This window comes from Nannospalax galili, unplaced genomic scaffold (assembly GCF_000622305.1).
Source record: "Nannospalax galili isolate Female #2095 unplaced genomic scaffold, S.galili_v1.0 scaffold325, whole genome shotgun sequence".
NCBI lineage: Eukaryota > Metazoa > Chordata > Mammalia > Rodentia > Spalacidae > Nannospalax > Nannospalax galili.
This window is the reverse complement of record NW_008355159.1, coordinates 1,782,487-1,809,469: the sequence shown is the minus strand read 5'-3', so window position 1 is coordinate 1,809,469 and position 26,983 is coordinate 1,782,487. Positions and strand designations below refer to the sequence as shown.

Genomic DNA, 26,983 nt, shown 5'->3' with positions numbered 1-26,983 from the left:
CTCTACCTTCCAAGAGGATTTACAGGCCAGAAAATATAGCCTCAACCAAGCTTGGCTCCTACCTGTGCTTTGAAAACTGAAATCTCTGAGCCTGACTTCCTCTAGGTAGTTTCTTTAGACCTTTGAAAGCCACGTGGAATCCCCCGAGAGTTCCATTTGTTCTGTAAACATTTGTTGAATCCCTACCTTCAATATTAGACTTTAAGTACTACTGTTTAGTAGTGACATATATTTAGGCCACTCAGCCTTACCATTACCCTGCACCCTTCTCCCTCACCCACCAAAGCAGCAAACAGTTTGGAGGAGAAATCACACACTTAGGAATTCTCCTTCCTGAAGACCTCATGCCCAGTTTAATTTAGTTCAGGGTAGTTAGTTGTTAAAGTTAACCAAATCAAGCTGAGCATGGTGGTGCGTGCCTTTAATCCCAGCACTGGGGAGGCAGAGGCAGATGGATAGAGCTCTGAGTTTGAAGCCAGCCTGGTCCACATAGGGAGTTCCAACCAGGATAGTTAGACGTCAAAAAAATTAACCAAATCTGCTTCTCCTGTACTTTTGATATGAGGTGGTGGGCATCTATCCTGTTGGGAGTGTTACATATCTGAGTTATTCACACAATTAGTATACAACTAGGAAAATTAGAATCTGCTTTGATGAAGAGGTATCTAAGCTGGAAATGGTGGAGCATCCCCCTGACACTTGGGATGCTGAGGCAGGAAGATTACTGAAAGTTCAAAGGAGGCCTGGGGTACATAGTATCAGACATGCCAGAGCTAGATAGCAAGACCCTGTTTCATAAAAACATATGCGCACGTGCACACACACACACACACACACATGCAAACAAACCCAGATATAAAATATCTAATTGAGTTCTAATAACAGTTCCAGTTGTTAGGGATTTACAGTGTAAATAGTTAAGAGCTTGGATCCCATGACTTGTGAACAACAGTATTTAGAACTGTCAGTTTTAGTTTAAAGAAGATACTTGAGGTCCCACAGATTAAAAGTTTATGTTCCCGAAGAGGACACACTTAGGGGCTGGCAAGATGGCTCAGTGGGTACAGTCACTTGCCTCGAAACCCTGAAGACCCGAGTTTGATTCCCAGAACTCACGTAAAGGTAAGAAAAGAGAAGTGACTCCACAAAGTTGTCCTCTAGCCTGCACATGCATACCATGGCACATATGCCCACCTGCTTGTACACACAGTAATAACAAGTGAAAAAAAATTTAAAGAGGGCAGACCTAAAGCTGAGAGATAGAAATGCCAAAAGTGAAAAGCTTCCAGTTAGATATGGTAATACTCGTAACTCGTGGCCTCTCCAAAGTCTGTTCCTGGAAGTGGGCAGCCTGGATAAAGAACTGAATCTGGTAACCTCTAAGGGCCCTTCTAACACATCAGTTTTCTGAGACTGTAAAATTAAAAGACATGTAATTTCTTTGAAAAATTAACCTACCTCTGTATAAAAATATTAATTTGCTGAAGCTCTTCTGTTAGGTGCTCTTTTTTTTAGCCCTATTCAATCTAACCTCAGGTCTTACATGCCACTTTCTCCCTGTTTGCTTTGCTAAATTTATTCTTTTCTTTTTTTAATAGTGTGTGTGTGTGTGTGTGTGTGCGCGCACCGTGATATGAGTCAGAGGACAACTTGTTGGTTCACTTCACCATGTGAGACACAGGGTTGGACACAGGTCATTAGACTTGACAGCAAGCACCTTTATATACTGAACGGTCTTGCTATCATCCCCCACTTTTTTTTTTTTTGAGGCAGGTTCTAATCTATCTCAGCCTGGCCTTGAATTCCCAATCCTTCATCAGCCTACCAAGTGCTGGGATTTACAGGCGTGTGTCACCATACTCATTTTGCCAATTAAATTTTTTTAAACTTTTATTGTTTGTGTATGACTATTTTTCCTGCATATATATAATTGTACCCATGTGCTCAATGTCTGTGGATGACAGCAGAGAGCATAGGATCCCCTGGCACTGAAGTTACAGAGGATTGTTAGCTGCCATGTGGATGCTGGGACCAAACCCTGGTCCTCTGCAAGAGCAGCCAGTGCTCTGTAACCACTGAGCCTTCTCTCCAGCCCCTCATTTTGCCAGTTTAAAATAACATTTTCCTTAGATTTAAAATGACAGTGTAGGGGCTGGAGAGGTGGATGATCCAGTGGTTAAGAGTGCTTGCTACACAACCATGAGAGCCTGAGATTAGATCCAGGCACCCATGTAACAAGCCAGGTGTGGTACCCTGTGCCTATAACCCTAGAGACAGAATTACTGAGGCTTGCTAGCTTCCAGACTAGCCAAAAAACAGAGGCTGGTCCAAGTTCAGTGAGAGATTCTTCTTCAAAGGAATAAGGTGGAGAGTGATAGAAGAGGACACCTGCCTCTACACATCATGACCAGGCACACACCTGCTCCATACACACACACACACACACACACACACACACATGTATGTGCATATCCCACACATATAGAAAAGACAATGCGAATTCAAAATATATTTATGTGGGGGAAGATGATGACAGGATCCTTGAAAGGAATCTTTTGAAAGCACTCAGGGGCAAAGGCAGTAGGATTGCAAATTTGAGGCTAGCATGAGTTACACAGTGAATTCAAGGTCAGCATCAAATACATATTTACTGTCTCAAAAAAAAAAAGCAGGACAGACAGGCACAGTGACACATGCCATTAATTCCAGCACTCGGGGGCAGAGGCAGGCAGACCTCTGTGAGTTCTAGGACTGCCTGGTCTACATAGGCTAGCCAGGGCTATGCACACACCTTTAATCCCAGCACTCGGGGGGGGCAGAGGCAGGCGGATCTCTGTGAGTTCAAGGCCAGCCTGGTCTACATAGTGAGTTCCAGGACAGCTGGGGCTACAGGGAGACCCTGTCTCAGAAAGACCAAAAAATAAATAAATAAATAAATAAATAAATAAATAAGGGCTCAGGATACAACTCAGCTCAGTGATAGTAGACCACTCACCTAGAATATACAAGACACTGGGTTTGATCCCAGCACTGAAGGGGAAAAAAAAGAAAAGATAGCTGTTATGGTTTGGTTTTATAAAGGTGAAAGTTGGGGTATTCCATTTTAATCTTGTTCTACGTATTTACCTATTATTCTTAAAGATTTGTATTTCTTAGGGCTAGAGAGATGGCTCAGTAGTTAAAAACACTGGCTGCTCTTGCAGAGAACCCAGGTTCAGTTCCCAGCACCTATGTGGCAGTTTAATAGCCATCTATATCTCATATTCCAAGGGGTCTGACACCCTCTTCTGGCCTCCACGGGCATTATATGCATGGGTGCACTTACATGCAGGCAAAACACACACACACACACACACACATATATATAAATTTTTTTATTATTTTATGTGTACAAGTGTATTGCCTGCGTGTATGTAAGTGCGCCTGTGTCGTGCAATGCTGACAGTGGTCAGAAGAAGGTGTCAGATCCCCTGGAACTGGAGTTATGGATGGTTGTCAGCTACCATGTGGGGATTGGGAACTAAACCCCAGTCCTCTGCAAGAGCAGCCAGTGCTCTTAACTGCTAAGCCATCTCTCCAGCCCCTTAAATGGTGATTTAAATACTACCCGTTAGTGCTTCCCATTCTTTTCTTAAGTCTTTGTAACAGGGAACATGCCCTACTGATTTAGATTCTTTTAAGATCTGTTAAGCCCTCTGGGGTGGTACAAGCCTGTCATCAAGCACTTGGGAGATCAAATCAAGAGGATCAGGAACTCTAGGTCATCCTCGGTTATATCGTGAGTTTGAGTCCAGCCTGGATTACACAGGAACCTAGCTCCAAAAACAAACCCAAAAAGATAGCTTTTTTATTTTTTTGAGACAGGGTCCCACTATGTAGATCAGGCTGGGCTTGATCTCACAAAGATCTGCCCACCTCTGCCTCCCAAGTGCTAGTATTAAAGGCATGCATCACCATGCCCAGCTTCTTTTTTGTTTTGTTTTGTTTTTTTATTTTGTGTGTATATGTGTCTGTGTGAGGGCGTGGTGGGCCATGGCATACATGTGGAGGTCAGAGGACAACTTGGGAGTCAGTTTTCTCCAGGAGTTAAACTCGGGTCTTCAGACTTAGCAACAAGCACCTTTACCCACTGAGCCATCTCTGTGGACCCTAAAAAGATCTGTTTAAGGGGGGAAAAAAAATCATACAATCAGCCCTTGATATCCATGGATCATCATTCACCAATTCAACTACCTACAGATAAAAAATATTTAGAAAAAAAATTGCCTGTACTAAATGTGTGCAGTACTTTTTCCTTTTGTTGTTTGTTTGAGACAGGATCTCAGATAGCCCAGGATAGCTTCAAACTTGTTATATACTGGATGTGGGCCTTGAACTCCTGATCTCCTACTGTAATACAAGGTATTGATGTAGCATATCAGTTGTTTATGTAGCATTTACATTAAGTATTTATAAGTAATGTAAGGGTGATTTAACATACACAGGCATGTATGGACTAATACTCAAAGGTTCTGTGCAGTACTACACCATTAGTACATAAGGGACTGAGCATGTGCAGAGCAGATTTCTATGAGGGTCATTCCACGGGTCTCCCTGCAGAGACCAGTGGAAAACAGTATAATCCCATTGTGCTTAGATGAAGCACTGACTCTTTTTTTTTTTTTTTTTTTTTTTTTTTTTTGGTCCTTTTGAGACAGGGTCTCCCTATAGCCCCAGCTTGAACTCACAGAGATCCGCCTGCCTTTGCCTCTGCCTCCTGAGTGCTGGGATTAAAGGCGAGTGCCACCATGCACAGACTCTTTATCCTTTACAGATTATTTATTTACCTTCGCAAGTGCTGCCACAAAGAAGATAACTGAGTCCGTCACTGAAACAGCACAGACAATAAAGAAATCTGTGGAAGAAGGAAAGATAGATGACATCATTGATAAGGTACATTTGGATAACTTTAAATTTATTTATTTATTTATTTATTTTGGTTCTCTTTTGAGACAGGGTCTCCCTGGCCTGGAACTAGCTATGTAGACCAGGTTGGCCTCAATCTCACAAAAGATCTGTCTGCCTCTACCTCCCATAAGTTCTAGCTTGTTTCTCCATTGCTATGACAAAACACTGACCTATACCAACTTGGGGAGGAAAGGGATTATTCCGCTTACATCTCCCAGGTCACAATTCACCAAGGAACCCAAGGTAGGAACTCAGGGCAGGAACCTGGAGGCAGGAGATGGAGCACAGTCCATGGAGGAATGCTGCTTACTGGCTTGCTTTCCTGGCCTATGCTCAGCCTGCTTTCCTATACAATACAGAACCACCTGTCCAAGGATGACACCACCCACAGTGGGCTGAGCCCTCCCACATCACTCAAAAAATCAAGAAAATAACCCACAGACATGGCCACAGGCCAGTCCAATGAAGGCAATTCCCCAGTTGAGGCTCCCTCTACTCTGATGTGTCAAGTTGACAACTAAAGCTATCCAGCATAGTTGACTCATTGTCAACTTGACACACAAACACATCGCTATTAAACCACAACCTTTCCATTTCTTCTCCCAAGATATGATGTTAATAATATCACAATATAAGACATTACAACCTTACAAGTCCCATAGTCCTTAAAAAATCCAAACACTTAAAAGTCCATAGTCTCTTTAAAGTCTCTTAAATGTGGCCAGGCATGGTGGCACACACCTTTAATCCCAGCACTTGGTAGGCAGAAGCAGGCAGATCTCTGAGTTCAAGGCCAGCCTGGTCTACATACTAAGTTGCAGGCCAGCTGGGGCTACAGAGAGACCCTGTCTCAAAAAGACAAAAAAGTCTCTTAAATATGGGTTCCTGTAAAATCCAAAACAAGTATTGTCTTATTTAAAAAGGGAAGAATTAGGCACATCTAAGCAAAATGTAAGTCCAGCAAAGTAGCTCAAGGCTGGACATATAGGATTCACTCACTATCTTCTGGGCTCCAAAGGGTTTCAGCAACTCCACTTCTCTGACTCTGCCGTCCACAGCACACGCAGCTGGTCTTGCAGACCCAGACTGGTTCTATTCCACACCTGCTGCTGCCCTTGGTGGTCGTCCCATGGTCCTGGCATCTCCAAAAGGCTGGGGTCTCCACTGAAACTGAGGCTGCACCTTCACCAGTGCCCTCTTGGGTGCAAAGCCTCAGACTCTCCATGACCCCTTCAATTCTGGGGTCCTCACTGCAACTAGGCTGCACTTTCACCAATGGCCTTTCCTGGCCTCTCAGGGTGCCAAGCCTCAGCTGCTCTCTGTGGTCCCCTCACACTTTCAACACCGAAACCATGCAGGAGATTGCTTCCAGCTTGAGGTGGAGGCTTGGGCCCCCTCTGGACCATAGGCTCTGTGTGCTGATCCTGAGGAAATACTTCCCAGAAGATTTTGTCACAGTGATCCTGGTCTCTTGTTACTTATAGCTGATTTTTCAGCCCCAGCTAACCAGCATCAGTTGTCCCAGTAAAACAAAGGCTTCACACTTCAGTGGTTCTGGTCTCTTCTTTATCACAGCTGATTCTTCAGCCCTAGCCCACCAGAACCCACAGGCTCTCAATTCAAGATATCAAACAAACAGCCCTGGTAGTCTCAGCTTCCCTTTGAAGCTTAACAAGCCAGGCTCCATTCTCCCAAACTCTTTCAACATGACTGTTCCAAGCTCCACAGCAATAAACTCTAAGCACTCAATGGCTTTTCCAGTCCAACATTCCAAATGCTTCTGCAATCCTCCCCAAAACACCAAGGTCAGGTCTGTCCCAGCAATGCCCCACCATCTTGGTATCAATTTCTGTTCTAGTTTGATTTTCCATTGCTGTGACAAAACACTCTAACCTATACCAACTTGGGGAGGAACAGGTTATTCCACTTACACCTTCCTCGGTCACAATTCATCAGGAGCCCAAGGTAGAAACTCAGCAGGAAATTGGAGGCAGGAGCTGGAGCACAGGCCATGGAGGAATGCTGCTTACTAGCTTGCTCTTCTGGCCCATGCTCCACCTGCTTTCTTTTTTTTTAATTTCTTTTTTCTTCTATTTATTTTTATTTTGTGTGTATGTGTGTATTGCCTGCATGTATGGAAGTATACCCATGTCGTGTAGTGCCCATGGAGGTCAGAAGAGGGCGACAGATCCCCTAGAACTGGAGTTATGGACAGTTGTTTGCTGCCATGTGGGAGCTGAGATCTGAACCCAGGTCTTCTGCAAGAACATTCAGTGTTCTTAACCACTGAGCCATCTCTCCAGCCCCTTCTTTTTTTCTTTTTATCCTGCTTTCTTATACAATACAGAACCACCTGCCCAGGGGTGGCACCACTCACAGTGGGCTGGGCCCTCCCACATCACTCAAAAATCAAGAAAATAATCCACAGACATGGCCACAGGCCAGACCAATGGAGGTATTCTCAGTTGAGGCTCCCTCTACCCACATGCATCAAGTTGACAGCTAAAGCTATCCAGCATAGGAGTACACCACCATGCCCGGCTTTTAGTTTATGTTATGTATATGAGCGTTGTGTATACCTGTGTATATGTAAATGCACCACATGTGTGCAGTGTTTGCAAAGACCAGAAAAGGGTGTCATGCGGCCTGGAACTGAAGTTACAGACAGTTTTTAGGTGCCATGTGGGTGCTTGGAACCAAATCTGCGTAAACACATATGTCAAACTTATATGCATGCAGGCAAAACACTCATATGCATACAATAAAAATAAATCTTGACTTGGGGCTGGGGATATGGTTCAGTTGGTAAAGTGCTTGCCTAGCATGTACAGAGTTCTAGAGTCCAGGGCTGGAGAGATGACTCAGTGGTTAAGAATGCTTGCTGGAGGCCAGGACTGGTGGTGCATGCCTTTGATTTTAGCAATCAGGATGCAGAGGTAGGTGGATCACTGTTGAGTTTGAGGCCAGCTTGGTCTACATAATCATTTCCAGGCCAGCCAGGGCCACATAGTAAGACCCTGTCTGGAAAAAAAAAAGAACTTGCTGTTCTTGCAATGGATCTAAATTTGGTTCCCAGAACCCATATAGGGCAACTGATAACCTCCTGTGACTCTAGTCCCAAGGGATCTGAAGAGGGTCTTCTGGCCCCTGCAAACACCTGCATACACACGGTGCTCATAAAGTAGACACACGTAAATATAAATAAAAATAATATTTTTTGGCCTTATTGAAACAAGGTCTCCCTGTAGCCCCAGCTGGCCTGGAACTCACTATGTAGACTAGGCTGGCCTCAAACTCACAGAGATCTGCCTGCCTCAGCCTTCTGAGTGCTAGGATTAAAGGCATGCACCATCACGCCCAGCTCAATAAAAAATAATTTTTGAAAGGTCCTAGATTCCAGGTTACTTTGGGGAAGTTGGTATGAGGCATTACCGCTTAAAGAGGAACCAGAGCTTCTGCCCAAGTGTCAACCTTGATAAATTGTGGACATTGGTCAGTGAACAGACATGGGTAAATGCTGCCAAAAATTTGCCCCCATCATTGATATGGTGCGATTGGGCTACTGCAAAGTTCTGGGGGAGGGAAAGCTCCCTAAGCAGCCCGTGATCATGAAGGCCAAATTCTTCAGAAGAAGAACTGAGGAGAAGATTAAGAGTGTTGGGGGTACCTGTGTTCTGGTGGCTTGAAGCCACACAGGGCAGGTTCATTGAATGCTAACATAGTTTTCATGTGAAAAAAAAAAAGGTCCTGGATTCCTTCCCCAGTACCACATAAAACCAGGCATGGTGGTACACATCTATAATCCCAGCACTTGGGAGGAGGAGGCAGGAGGACCAGAAGTTTAAAGTTATCCATAACAAATTTGAGGCCAACCTGGTATACATGAGACCCTTTCTCAAATACATTTTTAAAAAAATCTTGATAGTAATTTTTTTTTATTTATAGTTTTTGAGACAGGGTCTGACTATGTATGTAACCCTGACTGACCTGGAACTCTTATGTAGGCTAGGTTGGCCTCAAACTCACAGAGATCCACCTGTCTCTGTCTCCCAAGTGATAGGAATAAAGGCATGTGCCACCAAACCCAGCCGTTGACTATGATTCTTATGTAGTAGTAAACTTTTCAAAGTAACTTAACTTTCTATGCCCTTTTATAAACAGACAATTATAGGGGAGTTTCAGAAAGAACAAAAGAAATTCGTTGATGAACAGCACTCAAAGAAGTCAGGTATGGTATAGTTTTGTCTTACTTTCTCAACCAAGTGGTTTTTTTTTTTTTTGCTGTTGTGATTTTTTTTAATACTTTATTATTCTTTTATGTGTATGAGTTTATTGTCTGCATGTATGTAAGTGCACCCATGTTGTGCAGTACCTGAGGAGGTTAGAAGAGTGCATTGGATTCCCCTGGACCTGGAGTTAGGACAGTTGTTAGCTGCCGTGTTGGTGCTAGGAATCAAGCCTAGGTCCTCTGCAAGAGCAGCCATTGCTCTTAACTGCTGAGCCCCATTTTGGGTGGGTTTTTAAAGAGTTATATATTTATTTATTTGGGGGGCAGAATTGAGATAGGATCTTACTTTATAGCTCCAGCTAACCTTGAACTCATGTAGACAAGGCTAGCCTCGAGTTCACAGAAATCTGCCTGCCTCTGTTTCCTAAGTGCTGGGATTAAAGGCATGGGCTACCATACCTAGCCTTAAAGATTTATTTTTATTTATGTGTATATGTTTGAGTGAGTGCATGCCACTTGCATGGGTGTGCTCACAGAGGCCAGAGGAGGGCATTGGATCCCTGGAGATGGAGTTTTAGGAAGTTGTGAGCTACTTAATATGGGTGCTGGAAACTAAACTCAAGTTTGTCTACAAAAGCAGTATGTGCAAGCCGGGCATGGTGGCTCACGCCTGTAGTCCCAGCACTTCGGAGGCAGAGGCAGGCGAATCTCTGTGGGTTCAAGGCCAGCCTGGTCTACATAGTGAGTTCCAGGACAGCTTTGGCTTCAGGGAGACCCTGTCTGAAAAAAACCAAAAAAAAAAAAAAAAAAAAGCAGTATGTGCTCTTAACCACTGAGCCATCTCTCCAGTTCATCTGCCAAGGTTTTTTTGGGTTTGTCTGTGTTGTGTGTCTGTGTTGTGTGTGTGCTTCAGTGATGGGGATCAAACCCAGGTCTTCGCACATGTTAGGCATGCTAGGCAAGCACTGCTAGTAAGCCACAAACCCAGTTCCCCCGTCAGGTTTTATTAAGTACCTACTAAACCTATACTAAGGCTTGAGAATACAAAAATGTATATAATGTTAGGGTATAGCCCAGATATTATGTATCTACATAGTGTATACTGGGTTAGAGCTCCAGCCCCCCAAAATATGTGTGTGTAGCTAGCTATGTGCGGTGGGTCACACCTATAATCCCAGTCCTTGGGATATTGAGGCAGTAGGATTGCTGTGAGTTCAAGGCTATCCTGCCAGCCTGGGCTACAGAATGATATAGGGTGAGGAGGCCTGTCTCAGTTTAGAAATAAAAAAGAACCCAGCACTTTATTGAACAAAGTTAAAGAAGAGGGTCAGTCAAAAAGACCAAAGAAAGCTAAGCCAGGCATGGTAGCAAACACCTATGATCCCCACACCCAAGAGGTGGAGACAGGAGGGTTGCCAGGAATTTGAGGTCAGCGTGTGGCTACATTGCAAGACCTACTCTCAAAAAATAAAAATAAATAAACAAACAAATAGTAAGGGCTAGAGAGCTAGCTCAGCTGTTAGGGTTCTGCAACTGCCTATAACTGCTGTTTCAGAGGGTCTGGTCTTCTCTTCTGGCTTCCACAGGCACTGCACTCAAGTAGTGACACATGCAGAAAAAATATTCATGTAAAATAAAAAGAAATATTTTTAAAATATTTTATTCTTTTTATATGTATTAGTGTATTATCTGCATGTATATAAGTGCATCCATATTGTGCAATACCCACCAGAATCAGAAGAGAGCATCAAATCCCTTGGAACTGGAGTTATGGATGATTGTTAGCCACCATGTGGGTTCTGGGAATTGAACCTGGGTCCTCTGCAAGAGCAGCCAGTGCTCTTAACCACTGAGCAATCTCTCCAGTCCCCAAAGAAATCTTTTTTATTTTATTTATTTATTTTTATTTATTTATTTTTGGTCTTTTTGAGACAGGGTCTCCCTGTAACCCTAGCTGGCCTAGATTCGCTATGAAGACCAGACTGGCCTCAAACTCAGAGATCCGCCTGCCTCTGCGCCCTGAGTGCTGGGATTAAAGGCGTGCACCACCACACCCGGCATAAATAAATCTTTTAAAAAAGAAAAAAAGTTCAAACCAACCTGGACTACATAGCAGATTGGAGGCCAGTCTAGGCAGGGACCTGTTAACGTAGACCAGGCTGACCTCAAACTCACAAAGGTCCAACCTACCTTTGCCCTTCTTGAAATAACGTGTTCAGGGACCATTTCTCCAGCTCTGATACTGATATTTTGAAATTATTTTATTCTCTTTTTGAGATAGGGTCTCCCTGTAGTCCCAGCTGGCCTGGGACTCACTATATAGACCAGGCTGGCCTTGAACTCACAGAAATCCGCCTGCCTCTGCCTCCAGAGTGCTGGGATTAAAGGCACGCGCCACCACACCCAATTATTTTTTATGGTGCTGAAGAAACGGCTCAGCAGTGAAGAGTACTGAGTTTTCTTGCAAAGGACCCAGGTTCAGTTTTCAGCATCCACATGGCAACTACCAGTGGCCCATAAAGCTAGTTTCAAAGTATCTGATCCCCTCTTCAGGCCTCCACAGGCATTGCACATACATTGTGCACTTACATACATACAGGTAAAACACTCAAAACACATAGGGTAAAAATAAATAAAACAGTCAGGCATGGTAGTGTAACACCTTTAATCAGGATTTGGGAGGCAGAGACAGGCAAATCTCTGTGAAATTGAGGCCTGTCTGGGCTACTTTGTGAGTTCAGGTCAGCTGGGCCTATAGGGAAATCCTATCTCAAAAACACAAAAAGTAAAAAAAAATAAAGCATAAACAAATTTTATTACATTAATTGTGTGTGTGTGTGTGTGTACACATATACACATGTGTGACACTGCATGAATGTGCATGTTAGAGGATCCTTTCTACCATGTGAGTCCTGGCAATCAAATTCAGGTCTTGAGTCTTGCCAGCATGCTGTTACCCACTGAGCCATCTTTCTAGCTCAGTGATAATGATTTTGATTATCTGGTTAATAAGATTTCCTTGTTTTTGTTTTTGTTTTTGTTTGTCTTTTTGAGACAGGGTCTCCCTGTAGCCCCTGGTGTCCTAGAACTCACTATGTAGACCAGGCTGGCCTCGAACTCACAAAGATCAGCCTGCCTCTGCCTCCCAAGTGCTGGGATTAAAGGCGTGCACCACCACGCCCGGCAGATTTCCTTATTTTAACATATTATTTTTTTTATTTTTAATTATGTGTGTATGAGTTTGGGCACTCAAGTGCAGGTGCCTATATAGGAGTCTAAAAGGGGGTGTTGGGGGCTGAAGAGATGGCTCAGAGGTTAAGAGCACTGACTGGTCTTGCAGAGGACCCAGGTTCGATTCCCAGCACCTACATGGTGGCTACGAACTGTCCTTAACTCCAGTTCCAGAGGAATCTGAAGCCCCCTATGACCTCCTCGGCATTGCATGATATGGTTGCACTCACATACATGCAAGCAATACACTCATACACATAAAATAAAAATAATTAAAAAATATATATTTTTAAAAAGGAGGTGTTGGTTCCCCCTGGCACTGAAGTTACAGGTAGTTGTGACCTGCGTGATACGAATACTGGGAACCAAACTGGGTCTTCTGCAAGAGCAGCAAATACTCTTAACCAGTGAGCCATCTCTCCAGTCCTGCTGATAGATTTCTATGCTGTGTCATTCAAATAGGCTGTTTTTTGACCAAATACATCCAGGCTTAAAGCTCATAACTTAAGTCTGGCTATTACAATGAATATTCATATTTGGACCTTATTGGTAAATTACTATTTTAAGTGGTCCTTAATAACCTTCTTTATTCTTTCAAACCAGTATAACCATCATAGCCTATTTTTTTCACCTGTATAGAAGCAGCTATGCCCCCTTGGGTGGACAGTAACGATGAAGAAACAATTCAACAACAAATCTTGGCCTTATCAGCTGTAAGTACCCTGTCATACCCTGCATGGATCATATTTTCCTCCTATCATGGTACATCTCTGTTGATAGAACTGTCTTTTTTCTTGTTTTTAATTATTTTATGTGTGTGTATTCTGCTTACATGTATGTAACCATATCCATGTCAGTCTTCAGTGCCCATGGAGGCCAGAAGAGGGCATCAGATTCCCTAGAACTGTAGTTATGGACAGTTGTTAGCTGCCATGTGGGTGTTGGGAGCCAAACCCAGGTCCTCTGCAAGAGCAGCCTGATAGGACTATTTCAAGCTGAATTTTTTTTTTTTTTTTTGGGGTTTTTGAGACAGGGTCTCCCTGTAGCGCGAGCTGTCCTGGATTCACTATGGAGACCAGGCTGGCCTCAAACTCACAGAGATCTGCCTGCCTCTCCCTCCCGCGTGCTGGGATTAAAGGCGTGCACCACCACGCCCGGCTTTCAAGCTGAATTTTTTTTTTTTTTTGGGGTTTTTGAGACAGGGTCTCCCTGTAGCGCGAGCTGTCCTGGATTCACTATGGAGACCAGGCTGGCCTCAAACTCACAGAGATCTGCCTGCCTCTCCCTCCCGAGTGCTGGGATTAAAGGCGTGCACCACCACGCCCGGCTTTCAAGCTGAATTTTTTTATCTGCAATTTTTTTATGTATATAAGTGTTTTGCCTTTGTGTATGTAAGTGCAGTGTGTGCATGCAGTTCCCACAGAGGTCAGAAGAGGGGGTCACATCCCCTGGAACTGGAGTCAAGAACATATGCTAGCTGCCATGTGGGTGCTGGGAACCAAACCCAGGTCCTTTGCAAGAGTGGCCAGTGCTCTTAACCGCTGAGCCATTTCTCCAGCCCCTTATGTACAATTTTTTCAGGTTTTTGTTTGGTTTGGGTTTGGTTTGTTTTTGTTTTTTTCAGTAAAGGTTTCCCTATGTATCCCAGGCTGCCCACTAGAGTGGCCTGCAGCTGTCTTCCTACTTGAGCTTCCCCAGTGCTGAGATGACAATTGTGAACCACCATGCCCAGTTTTTATAGGTTTGTTTTTCTGTTTTTGAGTCAGGGTCTCCCTGTAGCCCCAGATGGTCTAGAACTCACTATGTAGACCAGGTTGGCCTCAAACTCACAGAGATCACCTGCCTCTGCCTCCCAAGTGCTTGGATTAAAGGCATGGCAACCACGCCCAAATTTACACTTTTAAAACAAAATTTTTGGAGGATGCTTAAAATCGGGTCTCATTATGTAACCCTGGCGGGCCTGGAACTCACTCTGTAGACCAGGCTGGCCTCCATCTCACAGAGATCCTGCTGCCTCTGCCTCCTGAGTGTTGGGATTAAAGGTATGCATCACCACGTCCAACCAGTTTTTTTAAACATTTTGAAAGGTTAGGAACACATTAACTTTCTCTCCTTCCCTCCCTCCCTCCCTCCCTTCCTTCCAAGTAACTTTCTGGATTTTTTATTTGGTTTGATTTTTGCAGTACTGGGATCAAACTTACCAGATAGGTACACTGCTACTGAGCTATATCCCCAGCTTTTTTGTTATTGTTTTCTCAATGCATTTTATTAGGGTTGCTTACAGGAGCACGACAAAGGGCACTACTGAAGAAAATGTTTCTTCCTTCCTCAGCAACATTAACTGTGTTTACATCCTCAGGGAGGGGTAGGGGCTCTGTGAAAGTCCCTCTCCTCTCCATAACTTTTAAAAAATTTTCAGTTAGTTTATACTTTATTCACAAGGTAAAGGTGTAGTCTATTATGTGAAATCATTGTGTCACCCTTTAAAATATTTTAGTAGGGGGATAGGGTTTCACTATTACAGCCCTGGCTGGCCTGGAACTTCCTATATAGTTTAGATTGGCCTTCAACTCACAGAGATCCACTTACCTCTGCCTCCATAGTGCTGGGATTAAAGGCATGTACCACTATACCCAGCTAAAAGTTTATTTCAGGGTAGGCATGGAGGTTTAGCACCTGTAATCCCAGTACTTGGGAGGCTGATGAAGGAGGACTGCCAGCAGTTTGAGGCCAGCCTGTACTACATTAGTGAGACTCTGCCTTAAAAAATAAACAAAAAACAAAAAGAGAAAGAGGTTCTTTTTGTATTTTTTGCATGCATTTTTTACTTTTATGTGTATGAGTGTTATATCTGCTTATATGTAAGTGTACCCATGTTGTGCAATGCACTTGGAGGTCAGAAGAAGGTGTCAGGTCCCCTAGAACTGGAGTTCAGAATAATTGTTTGCCACCATGTGGGTGCGGGGAGTTGAACCCGGGTCTTCTACAGGAAGTACAGTGCTCTCAACCCGCTGAGCTATCTCTCTAGCCCCAACTTTTGCATTGTTATATCTGCTTATATGTAAGTGTACCCATGTTGTGCAATGCACTTGGAGGTCAGAAGAAGGTGTCAGGTCCCCTAGAACTGGAGTTCAGAATAATTGTTTGCCACCATGTGGGTGCGGGGAGTTGAACCCGGGTCTTCTACAGGAAGTACAGTGCTCTCAACCCGCTGAGCTATCTCTCTAGCCCCAACTTTTGCATTATTTTTATATTTTTTTATTTATTATTTTTATTTTATGTGTGTAAATGTATTGCCACACCCATGTCATGCAATGCCCGCAGAGATCAGAAGAGGGCATCAGGTACCCTGGAACTGGACTTAAGGACCATTATTAGCTGTCATGTAGGTGCGGGGAATCAAACCTGGGTCCTCTGCAAGAGCAGCCAATGTTCTTAACCACTAAGCAATCTCTCCAGCCCTAGACAGGAGGTTCTAAACAATGACTTGGGAGTTATAGATGGCATTGGAAGGGGAGGGTTTGTAAATCATCTAAAATTGCCTGAAAGCACTTTTATGTGAGTGCAAATTTCCATTATTCTGGACAAAAGGGATACATGTAGAGCTGTCCAGTTAACTTTCTGTGACAATGAAGATGTTTTAAAGAGGCTGTCAGATCCCCTGGAACTGGAGTTACAGACAGTTGTTAGCTGCCATGTGGGTGCTGGGATTCGAACCCAGGTCTTCTGCAAGAACAATCAGTCGTCTTAACCACTGAGCTGTTTCTCCAGCCCCGCAACATTTTAATTCTTATGAATGAAATAAGTATAGTCTCTATTTTCTTTTTCTTTTTTTTTTTTTTTGAGACATAGTCTCCCTTAGCCCCAGCTGGCCTGGAACTAATCATTATGTAGACCAGGTATATTAGTCACTTTTCTGTTGCTGTGGTAGAAACACTGACCTAAGCAATTTACAGAAGGAAGGGTTTATTTGAGCTTACGGTTCCAGGGGAATTACAGTCCGTCATGGCAGGGAGGCATGGTGGCTGGAGGTGGCTGGAGCAGGAAGGAGCAGCAGAAGCTAAGCTCTCACACCATCATGCAGGCACAGGAAGCAAGAGAACAACTGGAGATCTGGCAAGGCTTAAGAACTCTCTAAGCCCACCCCCAGTGACATGCTTCCTCCAGGGTAGCCACACCTTCTCAAACCTCCCAAAACAGCGCCACCAACTGGGGACAAAATGTCCAAATAGTTGGAGCCTATGGGGAACATTTTCACTCAAACCATCATACCAGGCTAGCCTTGACCTCACAGAGATCCGCCTGCCTCTGCCTCTGCATCCCATGTGCTGAAATTAAAGGTGTGCACCACCATGCCCAGCCTTGTATTTTAATTTTTTTAAATTTATGTTTATGTGTGTGTGTCTATGTGAGTAAATGCCACCTGCATTGTCGGTGCTTGCAGAAGCTAGAAGAGGGTGCCATGCCCACTGGAGCTTGAGTTTCAGGCAGTTGTAAGCCACCTGATATGTGTGCTAGGGACTGAACTCAGGGCCTCTGCAAGAACAGCAAGCACTCTTAGCTGGTAAGGCATCTCTCCAGGCCCTGTATTTTCTCTTTACCTACATGTATTTGCTGGTAACTGAAGTTGATAGAGACAAAATTCCATTTGTTGGCCCATAAGACTTTATCTCAGATGTAAGGAAATATAGCCAAACCTACCTGCAAAGATGTCCTACCTGACAGTTTCAGAAAGCACTTTCCCACACTCTATATCCTTTACAAAATAGCTGAAGCTTTTATCTCCACTGAACACCGAGAGGGCTAAGACTGATGTCCCCCTTACTTATCTGTGTTCTCTCAGGGAGCAAGGGCCAGCTTGATCTTTATATTCCAGCACGGAGCTCATTGTATGGCACATGACTTCATGAATCTTATCTTTTCACTTTGTAGACCAGGCTGGCCTCAAACACACAGAGATCTACCTGCCTCTGCCTCCCTACTGCTGGGCTTAAAGACGTGTCACCACTGCCTGGCACATCTTTGTTTTTAACCTACTTTGTCTTTTAAAAGATTTTTTTTCTTTTTTAAAAACTTTATTTTTATATCCTGTGTTTTAGTGTTTTGCCTGCATGTATGTAAGTGCACTACATGTGTGCAGTGCCCACGGAAGCCAGAAGAGGACATCAGATCCCCTGGAACTGGAGTTATGGACAGTTGTAAAACACTGCATTGGTGCTGGGAAATGAACCCGGGTCCTTTGAAAGAGCGCCAGTGCTCAGTGCTCTTAACCACTGAGCCATCTCTCCAGCCTGTTATTTTATTTATTCATTTCTCTCTGTGTGTGTGTGTGTGTGTGTGTATGTGTGTATGTGTGTGTACACCACAGTGCCCATGTAAAGGTCAGAGTATAACATATAGGGCGTCAGTTTTCCTACTACAATTTGGGTCCCAGGGGTTGCTGAGCCATATCTTGGGACAACGCTCTCCCCACATTTTTTTTTTTTTTTTTGCCACTGAGCATTGAGCTCAGGGACTTATGTGTTATATTTTATATGCATGTGCTCTATCATTGAACTATACCACCAGCACTCCCACCTCTATTTTTTTTCTACCAAAATCCTGGGAGTCTTCCTTGGCTCATACCTTTCCCTATCACCACAGGAAAGTTTCGGCAGTATTCATCTAAATAATTGTACTCATGGACCAGAAATTCCATTTCTAGGAATTTTTTTCTAAAGAGATAGCTTTACAAGCAATAAGATGGCTCCATGGTTAAAGTACTTGTCATGCAAGCCTGGTGACCTCAGTTCAATCCCTGGACCCACATAAAAGGTAGAAGCACAGAAGCCTAGCATGGCACACCTTATCCCAGCACTTGGGATGCAGAGGCAGGCGGATCTCTGTGAGATGGAGGCCAGCCTGGCCTACATAGCAAGTTCCAGGCCAGCTGAAGCTATAGAGAGACCCTGTCTCAAAAACAGAACAAAACAAAAATAAGTTGAAGGAGAGAACCCCCTCCACAAAGTTGTTCTCATCTCTACGCACAAGCTGTGGCACCAGGGTGTGGGCCCCCTTCATCACACACACAACACACACAATAATAATAAATTTTTTTGGTCTTTTTGAGACAGGGCCTCCCTGTAGCCCCAGCTGTCCTGGAACTCACTATGTGGACCAGCTGGCCTTGATCTCACAAAGATCTGCCTGCCTCTGCCTCCCAAGTGCTGGGATTAAAGGCATGCACCACCACACTCAGCTAAAATAATTTTTTTAAAATATCATTTTACAAGGGAATAAAAATTTTCTTTGGTTATTTTTACACATGGCCTCATCCTAGAACTCAAGCGCTAGGCGATCCTCCTGCTTTAACCTCCCCAGTGCCGGTATGACAGGATTTCAGAGGGTTTTGGTTTGTTTTTTGTTTTGTTTTTTTCAGATGGAGCCTCACTATGTAGTCCTACCTGGCCTGAAACATGCTATATAGAGCAGGCTGGCTTTGAGCTCACAGAGATCCACCTGCTTCTGCTTTTCCAAGTGCAGAGATTAAAGGCATGCACCACCATGCCTGGCTGACTTTCAGAAGTCTTTACAACAGGTTAGAAGCTATCTAAATAACTATGGAAATTGCCCTGGTTATAGCTCATTTGATTTAGCCATTGGAACTAGAAAATAGTTTGTGGCCTTGAATGAAAAAGGAAAGTCAGTTTGCATGCTTGTCATCCCAGCACTCAGGAATGTAGGCTAGAGGATCAGGAGTTTAATCTTCCAATACAGAGAAAATTCAAGGCCAGCCTGTGCTATGGGATATGTTGTCAAAAATTAGAATAAAGTTAAAATTCTTTATGTATCAAGATTTTCTTGAAAATCAAAAAAGGAAGATCAGCTGGAACACAGTGTTCAAGATGTCTTTTCATTTATATGAAATCTGTTTTGGGGGCAGGGTAGATTGTTTTGTTTTGCTGTTTTCTCAAGACAGGGTCTCCCTGTAGTCCCAGCTGCCCTACAACTCACTATGTAAACCAGTCTGGCCTTTATCTCAGAGATCCTCCTGCCTCTGCCTCCCAAGTGCTAGGATTAAAGGCCTGTACCATCTCATCCAGAAACAGCCCACTGTTTAGTCCAGCCTGGCCCCAAACTCACTAGGTAGCCTTAGACTCACTAAGTAGTAAGGGCTGGCCTTAAATTCCTAATCCACCTGCTTCTACCTCCCAAGAGCTGAGATTGCAAGCATTGCAAGCATATTGCAAGCATATCACATCCAGCTCCTTGTTCTGGGATTTTTTTTTTAAGATTTATCTATGGGGCCGGAGAGATGACTCACTGGTTAAGAGCACTGGCTACTCTTGCTGAGCACCAGGTTCAGTTCCCAGCCCCCACATGATGGCTAACTGTCCTTAACTCCAGTTTCAGGGGATCCAATGCCTTCTGGTTTCCATGGGCATTGCATGACATGGGTGCACTTACATTCATGCAGGCAAAATACTCATACACATAAAATAAAATGAATTAGAAGTTTTTTTAAGATTTATTGAACTGTGAGCCGGGCATAGTGGTGCACAGCTTTAATCCCAGCACTTGGGAGGCAGAGGCAGGCATATCTCTGTGAATTTGAGGCCAGCCTGGTCTACATAGTGAGTTCCAGGACAGCTGGGGCTACAGGGAGACCCTGTCTCAAAAAGACCAAAAAAATTATTGAACTTCACACCAGTGGGGGGCTGGAGTGATGGCTTAGTGATTAAGAGCACTGACTGCTCTTGGTAGCCCCCACGTGGCAGCTAACAACTGTCCATAACTCCAGTTATTGTACATGTATGAGCATTTTGTCTGCATGTATGAAAGTGCACCCATGTGTGCAGTGTCCATGCATGCCAAAAGAGAGTGTTCAGTCCCCTAGAACTGGAGTTGCAGATGGTTGTTAGTTGCCATGTGGGTGCTGGGAACCCAACCTAGGTCCTCTGTAAGATCAACCAGTGCTCTTAACTGCTGAGCCATCTTTCCAGCCCCTGGTTCTAGTAATCTTGACTTCATTTTTTTTTTGATGTTTTGTTATGATTGTGATGGGTTTTTCTGTTCCTTGGTTTTTGGTTTTTGATTATTGCACGTGAATGTACATGTACATGCGCATGCACATGCCATGGCCCTTGTGTGGAAGCCAGAGGACAACTTGGAAGAGTCAGTTCTCTCCTTCCTTCTACTATGTGGCTCCTGAGGACTACACTCAGGTTGTCAGACTTGGTAGCAAGCCCATTTATCCTCTAAACCATCTCACCAGTGCAGTTTTTGGTTTTTTGAGACACGATGTCTTGTAGCTCTGGTTGGCTTTGAACTCTTATCTAGCTGAGGCTGACCTTGAACTTCTGATCCCCCTGTCTAAGTGCTGGGATAACAGGCCTATACTACCATGCTTGACCTTGGGTTAGAATATTTTTATTAGGATTTGCACTAGCCTTCATAGACTTGAAGGTACCCAATAAGCAAATATATGTTTATATGTTTTGTTGTTGTTGTTGTTGTTGTTGTTTGGGGGAGTAGTGTCTCAATGTGTAGGCCAGGCTGGCCTCAAACTCACAGGGATCTGCCTGCCACTGCTTCTGCCTCCTAAGTACTGGGAATAAAAGTGAGTGCCATCATGCCAGGCCTGTTTATATGATTTTTTAACTTTGTGATTTCAACCAATTTAGTGATTGAACTGTCTCACCACCCAGGAGACTGTGTCTGAGTGAGTGTTAGCAAAAACCTGAAAGGGCCAGGCATGGTGGCACACACCTTTAATCCCAGCACTTGAGAGGCAGGGTCAGCCTAGTCTACATAGTGAGTTCCAGGCTAGCTGGGGCTACAGGGAGACCCTGTCTCAAAAAAGACAGAAAAAAAAATGAAAGGGTGGATTGTTGGATTATTTGCCATCTCTTTTAAATGGGCAGCTTAGGGGACTTTGTGACTGACAGCTTAGGTTAGAATTCAATACTTGACTAATCCATGATACGTTGTGATCTGTTAATTCCATCTTGTGCCTTCCCCCCATGTTTTCTTTTTCGTCACAGGACAAGAGGAATTTCCTTCGAGACCCTCCAGCTGGTGTGCAGTTTAATTTCGACTTTGATCAGATGTACCCTGTTGCCCTGGTCATGCTCCAAGAAGACGAGCTCCTGAGCAAGATGAGATTCGCCCTTGTCCCCAAACTGTAAGTACCATGTTCTGGAGTCACAGGGGTACAACCTGCCTCACAGCTGTGATTTCTGTTGAGCAGCAGTGATTTCCATCTCCTGTGGGCTTCATTTCTTTGCAGAGCATTAGGGGAGAGTCACTGAATAGAGGCCAGAATGGTCTCAACACTATCTGTTCATCTAAAGGGGCCCTGCAGCCCTTCAGCCACTCTTTGCTGGCACGTGCCACAGAATGGAAAGGGAGGGCAGCCTTGGCAGGCTGTTCAGGGTGGGGAGAAGCTGTACTGTTTTGCCCAGTTAAAAGCTAGATGTTTCCTTCAGAAACAACCAGTGAACTTAAATCAAATTCAGGTCTGTGAAGCTCATTCAAGGACCTTTGCCTACTTAGATGAAAAGGCTCCTGTCTTTTGTCCAAACTCCAGTGCTTTGTATTCAGGCTGTACTCCGCAACAGCTGTGCTCTTGTTCTCTTTCTTGAGATTTTTCATCTACCAACAACAGGCCCTTCCCCCACTCTGAAAATCCCTGTTGGCCTTTAAATGTCAGAGCAAGTTATGTGTTCTGTGAGGCTTCACCATCCACCTGCCAACAGAGGGCGACCTTCCCTCTGCAGCATCCCAGGGGCTTTTTCTCCCTTTGGCTCCCATGGGCGTTTTGTTATTGCAGTACTTGGAGATTGGATTTAGGATTGGCTGATACCCGGCAATTGTTTTACTGCAGAAATACATCCCCAGCCCCTCTTTTTTTTTTTTTTTTTTTTTTTTTTTTTTGACATAGGACCTCACTAAGTTTCTCAGCCTGGCCTTGAATTCACTGTTTCCTTGGCAGGTCTTGAACTTTCAGTCCTCCATCCTCAGGCTTCCAAGTAGCTGGGTTCATAAGCCTAGCTTCCAGGCCTGGTTTATTATTGTTGTTGGTTTTTTTACTCTTACTCTTACTCTTCATATTTTCGAAGTCAGCTTTCCAAGCAGGATATAGTGGCTCAGGCCTATAATCCTAGCACTTGGGAAGCAGAGGCAGGAGGATTGTAAAGTGTTAGAGGCCAACTTGGGCTACAAGCTTGATGCCCTGTTTCTTTTTATTGTTTTTTTTGGGGGGGGGGTTGTTTTTGTTTTGTTTTTTTATTGGGTTTGAGGGGAGTTGGTTTTTGTTTTCTGTTTTGGTCTTTTTGAGACAAGGTCTCCCTGTAGCCCCAGCTGGCCTGGAACTCACTATGTAGACCAGGCTGGCCTGGAACTCACAGAGATCCGCCAGCTTCTGCCTCCCGAGTGCTGGGATTAAAGGCATACACCACCATGCCTGGCAATAAATTTTTTTAATTAAGAAAAAAAGACCAGATCGGTATTACAGGCGTTAGGCTCCACAGGGACTACAGTTGGAACTACATCTTCCTTCTCAGAGCTCTCCAATGTAAAAGGCTTACCTTCTATTTTAGAAACCAGGCCATGTTTGCTTAATCACATGCAAAGCACTGTCTCCCAAGAGGAAGGGTACACAAAGCAACTAAACCCAAATAAAGTGGCCTGGCAGCACACATACACTGACAAGTCCCTTCCTTTTCAGAGCTCAGGCTTGCAAGCCTCAGGCAGAGGGTACACCACCAGATCCAGCTTTGTTTTTGTTTTTTTGAGACAGATTGTTCCTGTAGCCCCCAGCTGACCTGCAATTTGCTTTGTAGACCAAGCTGGCCTCAGCCTCACAGAGAACTGCCAGCCTCTGCCTCCTGTGTGCTGGAATTAAAGGTGTGTGCCACTGGGCCTGTTTCTAAACAAAACAAAATGGGGCTAGAGAGATGGCTCAGCAGTTAAGAGCACTGACTACTCCTGCAGAGGACCCAGGTTCAATTCCCAGCGCCCACATGGTAGCTACAAACCATCCTTAACTCCAGTTTTAGGGGAATCTGACACCCTCTTCTGACCTCCGAGGCATTGCACGACACGGGTGCACTCACATACATGCAGGCAATACACTCATACACATAAAATAAAAATAAAACAATAATAAATAAAATATATTTAAACAAAACAAAAGTCAGGTCATGGTGACTTATAATAGTCATCCCAGGACTCAGGAGGCTGAGGCAGGAGAATCACCATGAATTTGAGACATGCATAGGTTTTATAGTGAATTCCAAGGCAGCCTGAGCTACAGAGTGAGACCCTGTTCAACAACAACAAAAAAATCACAAAGTAAAATCAAACACAAAAGCCAGCATTCCCGCATTCCCTCTTATTTTGTGAGTGTTCCCTTTTTTGGAGTGCTCTTATCCTTCTGTAGTTGAAGACCTCCCAGTTCCCTGAGGATACAATTTATGGTTCTCTCAAAATACTCTTCTTTTTCCATGCACTTTCTCAGAAACTGTTTGAGGCTTTGTGTCCATGTTTCGGGCACCCCTTTCTTGTCTTTCTGCAGTAATGGCACTGTACTGAGGACACTTTGACCACTGTATGTTGAGATGGACCTTTTAGACTCAAGAGACTTAACTAGCTGTAAGTGGGTAGCTTCCCTGCTACAGGACTTTGCAGCCTCCTGGCTGGCCACGGGGAAGACAGAAGAAAGAGCCTGGTGTGACAGCAGTCAGTGCATAGGCTGTCCCCTACAGTGTCAATGTTCATAGCCCCAGTCTCAACTGTACCAGGCAAGCCTGAGTCCCACATAGTAAATTGTATGGTTCTGTCTCATGAGAAAGACAGGACAGGATGGGAGAGTAGACCCATCTCTCCAGTCCTCCAGCATGGAGTGCCACCTGTCCTCAGAGGTGCCTGTGTGACCTCTGTTCTAAGGGCTGTCTGAGCTCTGGGCTGGTAAGCAGGCCTGCTTCATATTGGCCACCCTTCCCACTGCTTGGCTTTCTCTGCTTAGCTGAGTGTGTTACTGTCAGCCTCTTGACTTTTCATCTTCCACTGTCCTGCCCTTCACTGTTCCCCTTGTCTCATAGGGTTTCTCTATGCAATTCCCCTTCTGTTATTTCTGGGATGGTCTCAGGGGGAGTACACATGAGCCCGTGTTCATTATACAATGGTTAGTTAGCCACATAGGGATTTTAACAAATATTTCCTATCCCTTGGGACTGCATAGCAGCACAGGTCTTTTGTCTGTGTGAGAATACTACTTTGGAAAAGTTCTTCTGGACTTTCAGAAGCCAGTTAAATAGAACATTTTCTTTGCATTTTCCTTTATAGTAACACAATTTTCTCCATAAGTCATAAGTTGCAACATACTGATAATGAATTTCTTTTTTCAGACCAGCTCTCATGTAGTCCACATGTAGTCCTCAAACTCCATATGTAGCTAAAGATGACCTTGAACTCCTGATCTTCTTGCTATCATCTTTGAGTGCTTGTGCCACTAAACCCAGCTTTTATTTTATTTTATTGTTGCTTGTTTATTGAGAGTATTATCAAATTTCCCTGACTGACTTGAGATGTACTGTGTAGGCCAGGCTGACCTGGAACTCAGAGATCCACCTGCCTCTGCCTCCTGAGTGCTGGGATTAAAGGCATGTACCACCACTCCCACCCTGTAATTTACTTTTTTTTTTAATTTATTTTTATTTTATGTGTATGAGTATTATACCTGTATGTGTGTAAGTACACCTGTGTCATGCAGTGCTCCCACAGCACAGAAGAAGGCATCAGATCCCCTGGAACTGGAGTTACAGGTGGTTGTTAGCCACCATTGTGGGTGCTGGGATTCGAATCTGAATCTTCTGCAAGAACAGCCAGTGCTCTTAACTGCTGAGCCATCTCTCCAGCCCCTGTAATTTCTTGTTGTTCTTTTTGAGACAGGGTCTTTCTGTAGCCCCAGCTGGCCTTGAACTTACAGAGATCTGCCTGCCTCCCGAATGCTGGGATTAACGGCATGTGCCACCACCCCCAGCCTGTAATTTACTTTTTAAAAAAGGTTTTAGTTGTTGTTTTTTTGTATGTGTGTGTGTGTGTGTGTGTGTGTGTGTGTGTGTGTGTGTGTATGTGTGTATGTGTGTGTGTGTGTGTATGTGCATTGTGGGTGCCCATGGAGGCCAGAGGAGAGTATCAGATCCCCAGGAGCTAGAGTTAAAAGGCAGTTTTGAGCTGCCCAATGTAGACAATAGGAACCGAACTCCAGTTTTCTTCAGGAAGTGCTCTTGCCCACTAAGCCATCCCTCCAACTCTGGAATTCTCTCTCTCTCTCTCTGTCTCTCTCTCTCTCTCTCTCTCTCTCTCTCTCTCTCTCTCTCTCTCTCTCTCTCAGTGTTTAAATCTCTTCCATCTTAGAATTTAAGGTCATGCCTATTCTATGTAACTAATTGTGAGGGAAGAATACCAAGACTCTGGGGCCCAAGAGGACTTCACACCTGGCAAGCTCCCTCAACTTGCCATATCGCCAGTCACTGTGAGTTGTACTACCTGCCATGACTATAAGAGACAAGACATCAAGAGGCCCTGAGTCACTAGGACTGTGGCCTACTGTACTCATGACAGGCATGCAGTGCTCCTGTAAGGATGGATATGTACAGTTGTGTTTGTTTCTGGTTTTGCCTGGAGGAATTGCTTATTTTGTAGCTAGGCATGGTGTTGCTTGCCTATAATCCCAGTACTTGGGAGGTAGAGGCAAGAGGATCAAGAGTTCAAGGCTAGCCTTTATATATTGAGTTTGAGGCTAGCCTGGACTAGATGAGACCTTTTCTGGAAAAGTGGGATTGGGGAAGTTGCTAATAGAAAAAAAAATGTTTAAAAGTGAAAACAGGGTTCTCAGTGGGGAGCGGGATTAATCAAAGAAGAGAGAATGAAAGAAAAAAGACTTTGAAAAATAGGAGAAAACCGGTCATGGTGGTGCATGTCTTTAATCCTGGCACTTGGGAGGCAGAGGCAGGCACATCTCTGAGTTCCAGGCCAGCCTGGTCTACATAGTGAGTTCCAGGCCAGCTGGAGCTACAGGGAGACCCTGTCTCAAAAAGACCAAAAAAAAAAAAAAAAAATAGGAGAAAATCAGAAATAACAGAAAACACCAAGACCCAGATTTATGAATGAGGACAGGACTTGCCTTTGGTAAGACATAATAATACATGATCAGGGGCTGGAGAGATAGCTTACCAGTTAAGAGCACTTGCTGCTCTTCCAGAGGACCCAGGTTCAGCTCCTAGTACCTACATGTCATTCACACTGCCTGTAACTCCAGCCCCAGGGGATCCCATACCCTCTTCTGGCCTCCTTGGGCACTGCCTGCACAGGGTGCCACTTACACACAATGCAGGTGAAGCAGTGCAGGCCTTTAATCCCAGCACTCAGGAGGCAAAGGCAGGTAGATCTCTGATATGGAGGCCAACCTGATGTACATAGTGAGTTCCAGGCCAGCTTTTGTTACAGGGAAGCCCTGCCTCAAAAAAGACCAAACACTTAAAATATAAAATAAATAGATAAAAATATTTTTTAAGCCGGGCATGGTTGCGC

At 44.3% G+C, this 26,983-nt stretch overlaps 1 protein-coding gene across 2 annotated transcripts in view; it reads left to right on the top strand.

The window, feature by feature from the left end:
• Syap1 (synapse associated protein 1) overlaps nt 1–26,983 on the top strand; it is a 43,956-nt gene that overhangs the window by 2,151 nt on the left and 14,822 nt on the right. Inside the window, exons 2-5 of one of the 2 annotated variants that reach the window (XM_008852219.3) lie at nt 4,814–4,932; nt 9,109–9,175; nt 13,046–13,119; nt 21,430–21,569. In XM_008852219.3, the coding sequence (XP_008850441.1) occupies nt 4,814–4,932; nt 9,109–9,175; nt 13,046–13,119; nt 21,430–21,569 (400 nt within the window). Of the gene's footprint in view, nt 1–4,795; nt 4,933–9,108; nt 9,176–13,045; nt 13,120–21,429; nt 21,570–26,983 lie in introns of both variants that reach the window. The other variant, XM_029555603.1, reaches the window with a different exon arrangement.